This window comes from Plectropomus leopardus, chromosome 6, assembly GCF_026936395.1.
Source record: "Plectropomus leopardus strain MGB_pleo_1.0 chromosome 6, ASM2693639v1, whole genome shotgun sequence".
In the NCBI taxonomy this organism is placed as follows: Eukaryota; Metazoa; Chordata; class Actinopteri; order Perciformes; family Serranidae; genus Plectropomus; species Plectropomus leopardus.
The window spans coordinates 16,229,021-16,240,078 of record NC_142181.1 but is presented as its reverse complement, the minus strand read 5'-3'; the positions used below and the strand labels follow the sequence as shown (position 1 = coordinate 16,240,078).

At 39.9% G+C, this 11,058-nt stretch overlaps 2 protein-coding genes across 4 annotated transcripts; one reads left to right on the top strand and one right to left on the bottom strand.

The window, feature by feature from the left end:
* Positions 1-1,941: 1,941 nt before the first annotated feature.
* sln (sarcolipin) lies at positions 1,942-3,581 on the top strand. Of its 2 annotated transcripts, none has more exons than XM_088078878.1 (2): positions 1,942-2,095; positions 2,610-3,581. In XM_088078878.1, the coding sequence occupies exon 2, from the start codon at positions 2,701-2,703 to the stop codon at positions 2,794-2,796; it is 96 nt and encodes a 31-aa protein (XP_087935004.1). In that variant the 5' UTR covers positions 1,942-2,095; positions 2,610-2,700; the 3' UTR covers positions 2,797-3,581. The 2 variants fall into 2 exon arrangements, with proteins under 2 accessions (XP_087935004.1, XP_087935003.1); XM_088078877.1 differs by having other exon boundaries at positions 1,979-2,144.
* A 15-nt stretch (positions 3,582-3,596) lies between these two features.
* kbtbd3 (kelch repeat and BTB (POZ) domain containing 3) lies at positions 3,597-10,672 on the bottom strand. Of its 2 annotated transcripts, none has more exons than XM_042487249.2 (10): positions 10,166-10,672; positions 9,650-9,926; positions 9,351-9,516; positions 8,473-8,655; positions 7,588-7,761; positions 7,215-7,505; positions 6,452-6,694; positions 5,479-5,769; positions 5,183-5,332; positions 3,597-4,798 (listed from the first exon to the last, which is right to left on the bottom strand). In XM_042487249.2, exons 2-10 carry the CDS (start codon positions 9,913-9,915, stop codon positions 4,676-4,678), a joined length of 1,887 nt encoding a protein of 628 aa, XP_042343183.2. In that variant the 5' UTR covers positions 9,916-9,926; positions 10,166-10,672; the 3' UTR covers positions 3,597-4,675. The 2 variants fall into 2 exon arrangements, with proteins under 2 accessions (XP_042343183.2, XP_087935001.1); XM_088078875.1 differs by having other exon boundaries at positions 10,267-10,369.
* Between the last annotated feature and the right edge of the window lie 386 nt (positions 10,673-11,058).

Genomic DNA, 11,058 nt, shown 5'->3' with positions numbered 1-11,058 from the left:
ATAACAGGCAGAATTTACTACTTGAGGTCTTTGGCTGCCTATCTGATGTTCAAACATTATATTATAACTGGCCAAAAATATGAACAGGGCTGAGCTGTGTGTTTGGTGTGTGTATCATCTCTCTGTCAGGACGACAGTCAGCTGAGATTAATTCCTGTCTCTCCTCCAATCAAAGCTGCCTCTGTAGTGGAAAAGATTCAGACACTTTAAATGAGCAAAGCTGTGGGCGAAATAATTGTTCAGTGCCAGCTATTTGTACGCTAATGTGCCAGCTAAACCCCAGGGTGTGTTGTCTTTATTGAATAAGGGCTTTTGGGACATACTGTCCTGAATAGCTAATTTATGCATCAGATCTTGTTTTTTATCATTTTTTTCAATATAGGTTGTCAGAGAAGCTTAAGAAAACATTCCCTTAAGGTTACTTAAAGGTTTTTAAAACCATTAATTAACCTTCAAAAAAGCTTAGTAGAACATTTCCTGAAAGTTATTTAAATGTTCTGATTTGTACATCTACATGCATTGTTATGAGAATGTTTGTTTAGTAAAAAGAAGTTTCTTCAGAAAACCTATTGCCCCCCCCCCGCTTCCCATCTTTAAGATAATTGTCTCATGGCATACAAAAGTATCATTGTTGTAACTGTTGATTAGATTTTTACACTTTTTTGATTTTTCCCATAACAGCTGGCAAGCATAAAACTGTCACCAGGCTTCACCAGATAATAAACAGTAGTCTCACTGCATGCACATATATGCACGTACACACACACACACACACACACACACACAAACAGCGTCCCAGAATGTGTGGAATGGTGTCTCCGAGGCCTTGTTGACACCCCTCTGTCTCTCCACTGATTTAGAGGGTAACCCTGCCAGTGCTTTTCTATCTTAAACACACACACACACACACACACACACACACACGCACACCTGTCAGAGCGGGCTGTGGTCCACCCCGCACAGAGATGCCTGCACACCTCGCCCCGCTTTATTCAATTGCCCCAGCTCTGGATCTCCGTGACAATGGGAATCCCTGGGTCAGATAGCTCTTGGTCCAATGCTGGCAGGGCAACAGGGTGATAAAATGGCAGCCGTTTTGATCTGTTAAATCCTCCGGGAATGACCTTGGAATCCTGTGATGGAAAGGTTCAAGGCTGCTGAGCTCATACACACTTCGTCCTGCTGTGACCCTTTGTGTACAGGAGAAGGTGTGTGTGTCAAGGGGGTTTAACATTAGTTCAGAGATAACACCGTTTTAAGCAGCTGTCAAGTGTGAGATGAGCTGAGAGGTTCGCTCTGGTGAACTGTCAAAATCCCCTTCTTAGCAGCAGCATAACACAGAGGAGGAAGAATGTAAGAGCACAATGGGTGCACACAAAGACAAGAGAGAGAGAAAAAACGTTATAATCAATTAAGATAAACTGATTTAGGATAGGTGCCAGCCACTGCATGCACCAGAGTAGCAGTTGTCATCCAGCAGCCACAAAGCATATTGGAAGTAACTGAAGTGTAGTGGCAGAACTATTGGAGGCATTATCTTTCCTTTTTTTGTGCAAAGTTCTTCTGTGACAGGGTGGACAGCATGATAAATTGTGGTATCAGCTGGATTTAAACCTACATGCCTCCAAAGTTTCATTTTAAAGAGGTCGCTCTGTCGTTCTTCTTCCCGGTGCATAACTCACACGCACATACGAGTGATACTGTTACAGTTTCATATCCATCAGAAGTTGTGAGTATTGTGTTTGGAACAACTGTAATCCACTGAGTATCTGCAATAATGTTTTATAAATAACTCTTAGTCGCTCCTCTGTTGTGTGTGAGGGAGAGACTCTGTAAGGTGATAGATTGGAAAGACACCAGTGGATGAGACCGCAGAAAAGAACACACTCTATTGGTTGCTTTGTTGGTGCGTGACATCAGTCTGTGTGCATGTAAAACATGGGCGGTCCGCTGAGGATGGCTACTTTAGGAGCGGGCCCTGCCCCTGGCGACTGCACAGAGCTGGACAACGGGAAGAGGAACAGCTGCTAATAGATGCTGCGGAGAACAAGTGACACAATACAGAAGTTTCCAGAAAGAGGACAAGCTTTCAAAGGTCAAGTTCAACACATAACAACAACTGCTTTCTACTTTAGTGAGAGAAGGTAACGGTTCACTGACTGCATCTGATTGTGTGTTATCATTTTGAAGGATGTTTTTATTGTTATTGGTTATTAATCCAATCAAAATCTTTCAAAAATCCTGTTTCCAATTGACAACCAAGAAATAAAAAAAATCAATGTATGTAAAGTGACTTGGGAAATATGATCTTTTCATGCATCAACAGCTTTGCCCCGCAGCACTTTCTAACCTGATCATGTGTATTTGTTTATTATTAAGTGTGATTTGTGGCTGTGTGCGTCATGTCCCGTGTGTATATAAGGGGATATTGTGGCCCCTCTCCCTGCTGAATGATATTAACTGTGAACAGATGATGAGAGGGGTGACAAACATACACGCACGATATGCCACTGAAGACACCTACACTTATGTTTAACATCTTATTTGCCTCGGCCATGCTTGTATTATGTTGCTCATTGCTCATGTCTCTCTGCACCTCTCCTGTCCAGGTCCGATCACAACTCTTGAAAGGCATCCAACACTTCAGCATCCCTTCTCCTTGTCTCATTCTTTTCTTCTCTCCTTGGGTGTGACGCCACCATGGACCGCTCGGTACAGGAGCTCTTCCTCAACTTCATGATCGTCTTAATCACTGTGCTGCTAATGTGGCTGCTGGTGAAAACTTACCAGGACTGAACCATGGAAGAACAAGAGAGGAGATGAATGGGAGGCAGAGATACGTGTGGAGGGAAGCCAGCATGGTTCCTATTGGACTCTGCTGCTGATTGATTCTTGTTCAGATAGCTCTGGTTTACATATGAGGTCATAGACTGTATATAAAGATGGACGGCATGATACCTCTCCAAAAGTGAGGCCAAAACATCTTAATCACCGCTTGGTGGCTGGCTGCTGTATAGCCAAAACTAAAAACTCAAAGTGTTTTAGCTCCAAATGACATCACCTGCGCAAGATGACAGCAGCTCTATCTTAAATATTTTGGCTTCATTTTTGTACTTGTTTATTTTTTGGGTGAAGGAGGAGAGGCGTCGTTCATCTTTATATGCTCTCATTAATATGAGGTCATAAACCATGTGATTGATACATCCAGGGCACGTTGTCAATGACAAACTCTTGGATCCGAATTTGTACTCTGAGATGTTTTTTGAATGTGGCCTTGATTCTCTGGCAAGAGCCAAAGAGGGAGTCACAGTGGAGATGGGAGGGTGAATAAAAATAAACAAACAGGGATTTTTGGCTCCAGTTTTTTACTGTGGGAACCTTTAATGTGACACGTATAAAACACTGCAGTGTCACTATAAACAGCACAGTAGTTAATGTTTCATTTATGCAGCTTTTGATACATTGAACCATGCTGTCTATTGTTCTGTTCTTACTAAGAGATGCATGTATCAAACAAGAGGACATCAACACAAATAATGGAGCATTATGTTTATGTTCTTGCCATTAAACAGTCGTTCATTTGTTGGATTTTTTTTCTGTTTCACTACACAAATGTTCTTTATGATTTACACCATGACACCCACATTTTTCTCCTCATGGTTTCTGAAACTAAAATTATCGTGTTCTTTAAAGTTACAGAATGTTTTGTATGATAGTTGCACATTTTCATAAAACAAGCAATTACTGAGTATAATCAGGTGATCTGTGTGTTAATCACATGTAGAACCATCGATCATGAGAGGAGAAACAGGGCATGCATGGATACATGACAGTCCGAAACTGAATGAAGGCAAGTAGTTTAAAGCGTAAATCCACCCAGATCAGTTTAACATTACTGACATTGAATTGTTTTAGCTGAATTTTAAATAGTGCAATATATATGAGCAGGTCTCCATCAGTGAAAAAAAAACTATGAAAGTATATTTGGAGAATAATATGGAGTCATATGACAGACAATAGAGGACATTTTTCAAAAATATTTCAAAATAATGTGCCTTTTCTAATCTCCTCTATAAAATAAAGAACACATGTTTAAAAAGGGACTTCAGCACTGTGTGAAATGTAGCCAGAACAAAAGCCTTTGATTCTTTTCGGCTACAAAATCCATTCATGCAGGAAAAGGACAGTGAATTCCTCCTGACGCTTGTAATAATGGAGCCTCAAAAATGTTAGATATCAAAGTCTTATTTTCTATATCCTAGATGATAAACTAAGTTCTTATGTGAGTGAATTCTCCTTTTTAAACATACAAAGCAAAAAATAAATATTTAGCTACTAAAATAGGATTTCCAAAACAGTCTTCTGTTAGGGTTCCTCCATGGGAGGGACCACATTTTGATTGACAAAACAAATATCCTATGAGAGTGTGCGCTTTACACATACAAATATAAAGATCAGATCTTTAAATAAAAAAGTAATGATTCATTTGGCTCAGGTGCTCTCGTGTTATAATGATGTGGGAGAGACATGGTGTTAGTTAAACATTCTCTCAGTCAGCTGTCCATCATGCATAAAGGAGACTTGTGGGTACTTGATTACATCGGTGGCACATGGAACACATACATGTACATCCACTCATGTGTTAATGAGTGTGTGGGTGTATATCTGCTGTGTATCATGCTGTGTCACCCCATGGGTCTTTGTATCTGTTAAAGCTGATGAGCTGGCAGTGGAACTCGGTGAGCGCTCTGGGCATGGGGGCCACTTCCTCCCACTGGCATCTCCCACTGTGGTACACCTGTGCGGGTCACAAGAAAACACACAGATCTGAGAGAATGAATAACCCCCCTCCCACCTTTCAAAAACTTTTAAACCTAAGGAATCTTAGAAATTTGGTTTGATTTCTTTAAAAAAACATAGGGGAAAAAAGCAATGAGTAACTTTGCATGAATTTGTTTTTTCTTGAAAAAGTACAAAGCAAAAAGACAATTACTTGAAAATTGATAGTATTTTCTTCAAAGGGACAAATGTACACTATAGTTGGTAGCAAGTAACTGGACAATGTGCAGGTATTCTCTCTTTTTTCGCAACAGAAAACCTGTCGATACATCAACTTAAAACAGCACCTCTGCCAATAAAAGCCAAAGCAGAGAATCTTCTCTGAATTAAAAGTTTCACCTACCTGAACTTCATCAGTGATCTCGTCCGGAGAATAGTCTCCACCCAGGATGTAGATTCTGTCTCTCAAACCCACTGCTCCAGCATTGAACCCAGCACACTCAAATGACCCCTCACCCTTCCACACGCAGGTCTCTGGACAAAAACTGTAGACCTGGATGGGGAAAAAGGCATATTTTGAGCTCTGATTTAAACACTCCTGCTTGGCAAATTTTAATTACATAACCTTCTTAATGCTTTCATACTTCAATGCAAGGACTGACAACTCATTCATTCATCAGTGCCCATCTGATAGCTCACCTTATAAGTGGACAGGTCACAGAGGTGCAGTGTGTTATTAATTGACACCGCTTTGACCAGTGTAGCATGGAAGAACTGGCCAAACTCTGCCACGAGGCGGTTCCACTGGTCCTGCTGGGCGTCATAGCAGAAGAAGCAGTCCAATGAGGGATTGAAGGAGTCTGTGATCTCCACCTCTGACCCCAGTGTGTAGATAACACTGTCACAAGCACTGGCCTCAGGATAGAAGATGGCAGTGGGCAGCGGGCTGACTGAGCACCAGGTCTGGGTCAGAGGGTCATAATACTCCACCTAGAGGAAAGAATAAAATTTGTACTGCACATTAAAAAGATATTATGGGGGTAGTCCAACAAGAAGAGGGCCTTTCTGGTCACCAAGGAAGGGCAATTTAATTTGCTTCTCCTCTTGCCAATCATCTTATATTGCTGAATTGGAATGCAAAAAATCCAGCTTTTTTAATCAATGGATTCAGGAGGTGATGTCAATGATAGTACGAGAGAAGGTCAGATATACTCTACATGGGTCACAGCAGAGGTTTAACGAAACCTGGTCACCTTTCCTTCACTGTTTTAAAACCTTGTCATTTGAATAATATGTTGCAGTTATATAAGAATTGGTTCACCTATGTTATTAACATACATAATCCTTATTATTATTGTTATTATTATTATCATTATTTTTATTTATTTATTTGTTTGTTTTTATTATTTTTCATATTTTGGTTATTTATGTAAACCTGGATGGGAGGGTGTGGTGGGCATCTGTGTAAATGACAATCAAGTATATAGCCTACATGTATTCACACATCAAAATATTACATTTGGAAAACATAAACAAAGTTGCAATAAATACATATAAATAAAATAAAATAAAATAAATTGAAAAATCTACATTTCTTGTCAATATTCTGATAAAGAAATGACATCTCCATCACTAACATGGTCTGAGTTGTATATAAAGGAGGCACTGTTACCTCCAGCAGACTGGGTGCTCCCCCTCTGGACCCCTTGGTCCGTCCTCCAATGACATACACTCGGTCCAGGCAGGTCACAGCTGTGTGCGTGGTTCTGGGTTTCAGCATGGCCGGTGCAGGCGTACAGGTTAGGGTTACAGGACAGAAGCACCAAACTTCATCCGTGGCATCATGGAACGGCTCAGCCACGTGGAGACGTATTGCCCGGCAACAGTTGCCCCTGCAGCCACCTGTTACAAACATCTTGGACACAAGAGAAACACAAGAAGATGATGAAAAACTTTTTACAGTCAAATTTTCAGATGAACAGCTTTCAAATTATGCATGCCACTTGGCCATGAACTGTTGACCTGCTATCTCCCCATACTGATCCCCTGTCCTCAATTTAAAAGACAAAAATGGATCTATGGTGGGTCTTAGAGATTAAAGTAATAATGTTGCTTAAAAAAAAATAAAAATAAAAAAATATATTATATATATATATATATATATATATATAATTTTCTCTTATTTTAAGTTTTTGTTTATTGTTCTGTTAGTTCTTGTAAACTTTTGTTTAGGTCTCTAAAAAGCTTTCAGACAAAACAAGCTGGGGAAGAAAACCCAATCTTTGAACTGCTCACAAACCTGGCCCAAACTAAGGCTATAGCTTGTAATACGGGGTCAAAAGCTGACATTGCTTCAATTTAAAAGAACTGCAGAGTGTGTACTGCAGCAGGGTGTGTCAAAATCTTTTAGCAGGACTGCCAATTCCAAAACATACCTTCTCAGCAAAGCTGGCAAGGTAGGATCCGGGTGGGTCTGGCATCATGGCTGTCCCCTCTCCATGCCCTGTCCCCAGCTCTTTCCACTGGTCTGTTTCCAGACAGTAGCAAAAGGTGTGGCGGATCTCTCCATTCTCCTCCGTCTTGTGGATGTAGATGTAGCTCTGCGTGGTGGCCGGCCGAGCGTCAGAGAGCAGGCCGCTGTACTGATCCTGCCTGCTCTGAGCCTCTGAGAACAGGGCGACGCAGGACTCATTATCATAGAGGAGAGTGTCTGAATCACGCAGATTCTGGGAAGGAAATAGAGGAATAACACATGAGGGATAAGACCATCACAAGACCAAATGAAAAATCCAAAATCCAAGATCATACCTTTAGATCAGGTGCAGGTAGATGGTGGAGTCTAGTTAAAGATAACAAGCCTGGCAACAGTTTTTGTCTTCCTGCAAGATCATGGTGCGTCCATCTGAGAAGTGACTTCACTACAACCTCTTCACTGGGCACGTTTAGAGCATCTGACCTCAGGCATGCCTCCAAAATATTCACCTATAAGAAGCAATTGAAATAATAAATACTGAGTGACATGAGCTGGGCTTTTTGATGTGAGCAAGATGATAATTCGGTCATTTGTCAAATCAAAATCACTTCTTACACTGTTTTTACAAGGAATGTTAGACTTTCTGCACCAGACTTTGACTTTTAAGTGTAATTATGAGAACAACATTAAGCTCTAAATGCATAAACGTTTTTTTTTATTTATTTATTTATTTATTTTATTTATATGTTTATTGCTTTTTATGATGAGAAAGAACACAGAACAAACATATGAGAAAAAAGAGAAAAGAAAGAAAAAAAAAGCAAAAAGGCCCTCCCCCCACCCCCTAAGTAAACAATAAAACTTTTTACTACACTTTTTATTTTATTGAATATTATAAAAATAATACCATATCTTAGATCTAAATCATAACCATTTTCCTTCGCATGTAGAAGATTTAAGCATATTGACAAATGTTGCTATTTTTCTAAAGATCATTTAAAATGCATGCTGTAATTTTTTCCAGCCCAACTCTTTAACACAGTTATGTCATATGATGTAAATAAACAGGATTTTTACCAATTACAGTTGGCTGGCTGTAATAGGATTTGGAGCTGTCATGGAATACAGACTCTGCATCCATAATACATAGTCAAGGTATGAACTAATTAAAGAAATAAAGCTGCTCTGATAAAAGAACTTCCTTATCTTGTCCATTCTACCTGCATATCCAGAAAGTCCTGGGTTTTGGAGAGGTCAGAGAAGTTCTGAACCACAAAGTCGTTGGCACTTTTGAGCAGGGAGGCAGAGCCGTATGCCTCAGCAAGGGAGAAGAGGGACAGGCAGTTACAGAGATCCATGGTTCCTATCAGGAAGTCGCTGCATGCTCGGGACAGGACTGAAACCTATGGACAGACACCAAGACACAACGACCAGAGTACTTGGGAAAACATAAATTTGAAAATGTCTAAATGCCTTTTACATAGTTTAATACATTGTGAAAACAATACAGATGTAAAACACAGATTAAAAACTGCAATTTAGAGACAAGTATCTTTCTAAACAACCCTTACTTCAGTAACTATTGTAGTTCAATTATTTGGCTCTGTTTGTTAATCTAGTTTAATGAGGGTCCTGTATACAGGTGTTTTCACTTGCTTGATTACACCTGCACTCATTGGCCAGTTATAAGGCAATGGGGGCACAGATATGCAAAAGGGCGCAGCACCATGGGAGCCAGAAACACAGATTTTTTTTATTAGTTGTAATTATGCATGTTTTGTGGATTTTTGGATTTTTGTAGTCATTTTTTTGTATCTTTCAGGTAATTTTGTGTCTTTTTGGTCATATTGTGTCTTCTTGTGGTTGTTTAGCCCCCTTTTGTATTCATTTTAAGAATAATAAAGTTGTCAGTAGTCCAACGCTAACATGTGAAGGGAGGTCTAATTAGTCCAGATAAGTGAAGACACCTGCGTGGGTGTGTGTTGCAGACATTTTGCCTTGTCATTGTGGTGTGTGATGTACTGTATGTGTGTGTGTGTGTGTGTGTGTGTGTGTGTGTGTGTGTGTGTGTGTGTGTGTATGGGGGGGTTGTTCCTACCTGCAGAAAAGAGGCAATCTGAAACAGCATATCTACATTACTATCAGTGATGAGTGTCTCTCCAGAATAGGCAAAGTCCAGGAAGAAACCCACTGCCTCTGGACACTGGTTACCAAGAGTCACCGAACCATCCCCGCACTCTCGCATATCCACCTCAAACATGGCCCTAACCACACACCAGATAGAAACAATATTACATATATATGATAGATAGATAGATAGATAGATAGATAGATAGATAGACAGATAGATAGCTAGATAGATAGATAGAGAGATAGATAGATAGATAGATAGAGTACCTGAAGAAATCACTGCATGCTGCAAGGACACAGCGATGGCAGGGAAAACTGCGTTCCTGAACCTTGATGGTGAAGTCAAACAGTAAGCCTCGCTCCCTGAATGATCTGAGCACGCCCAGCAGCTGGAGTCCGTGTGACTCAGCCACCCGCAGCATGGTCCGGCACTCTGAGACCCCGTTGCATTGTGGAGGACTGCCAGGTTTACTACTGCAGTTGGAGTTGTGGGCGTTGGTGATACAGGACGATGACTCTTGAGGTTCATCCATCTTTCCAAATTCTGACAAAAAAAATCAAAGATAATTATGCATTTTCACAGAATATAGTGAGACTAAGCCGTTTTGTGAGAATATGTGTGTGTGTATCTGTGTGTGAGAGACACAGAGAGAGGTGAGCAGAGATAAGAAAAGCAAATGCATAACATGACAGCAGTTTAAGGAAAGATCTTATGTCTAGCACATTGAGTATCATCACATATCATTCACATATTCAGTTCAAAATAAACATGATATACACTACCTTAGATGATGTATCGCTGTTAAAAGTCAAACATTAAAAAGTAATACTCGTGGGACATACAGGTAGCCTATGTAGTCTGAAGCAGGACAAGCACTACTCACAGTGTCAGCACCTCGGACAGCTCTATATCTCATGCCATTCTCACTTCCGGAAACGTGAAATCACGCGAGGACTAGGAAAGGGGTTTTTTTTATTGTTTTTTTTTTTTTGCTGTTGTTATGATTGTCGTTATCATCTTTATTGAATGTGCGCCGGTTTGTTGATAATAATGAGATGTTTAACTCGTTTATAAAAGCCGCAGCGTTGTGTGTGTATGCATGCGGCTTTGTTTGCAGTAGAGGGCCGCGCAATGGCAGCTGGGACTTGTAGTGTGGTCAGGCCTTGCGTACTGTGGTGGTTTGAGGGTTTAAACGTTCTTAGCTGCAGATATACCAACGAGGGTCCATAAATAGGTCCTACTTTAGAGCCCAATAGGCTGTTACTGATAAATCTGTTGTCTGTGTCTTTTTTTTTTTTTGAGATTCAGTCTTTAGAATGGTTAGTCTAGTTGCTTTTTGAATTGTATTTATTTATTTTAATAACATAGTTATTGTTGTTGTTGTTGTGAGGAATTAATTCATTATTATTGCAGGTGCAATTGGAAAATACTACTACTACTACAACAAATAATAATAATTATAATAACGATATTAAAAAAAAAAAGTTTATATATACATATACACACACACACACACACACACACACACACACATATATATATATATATATAAAGTCACGGAATAAATGTACTAAAAGCTCAAGAAACGGGCTAAGTGAGGAAACATATAGCCTAATTGATTACCAAATTACTAACATGAAACATGTAAAACTAAAAACAAATGAATTCGATTCAA

Coding starts and splice junctions, on each gene's coding strand:
- sln (XM_088078878.1), top strand. CDS start 2,701: ATGGACCGCTCGGTACAGGAGCTCTTCCTCAACTTCATGATCGTCTTA.
- kbtbd3 (XM_042487249.2), bottom strand. CDS start 9,915: ATGGATGAACCTCAAGAGTCATCGTCCTGTATCACCAACGCCCACAAC. Junction 9,517..9,649: donor GCATGCAGTGATTTCTTCAG/GTACTCTATCTA, acceptor GTGTGTGGTTAG/GGCCATGTTTGAGGTGGATA. Junction 8,656..9,350: donor AGATTGCCTCTTTTCTGCAG/GTAGGAACAACC, acceptor GTCTGTCCATAG/GTTTCAGTCCTGTCCCGAGC.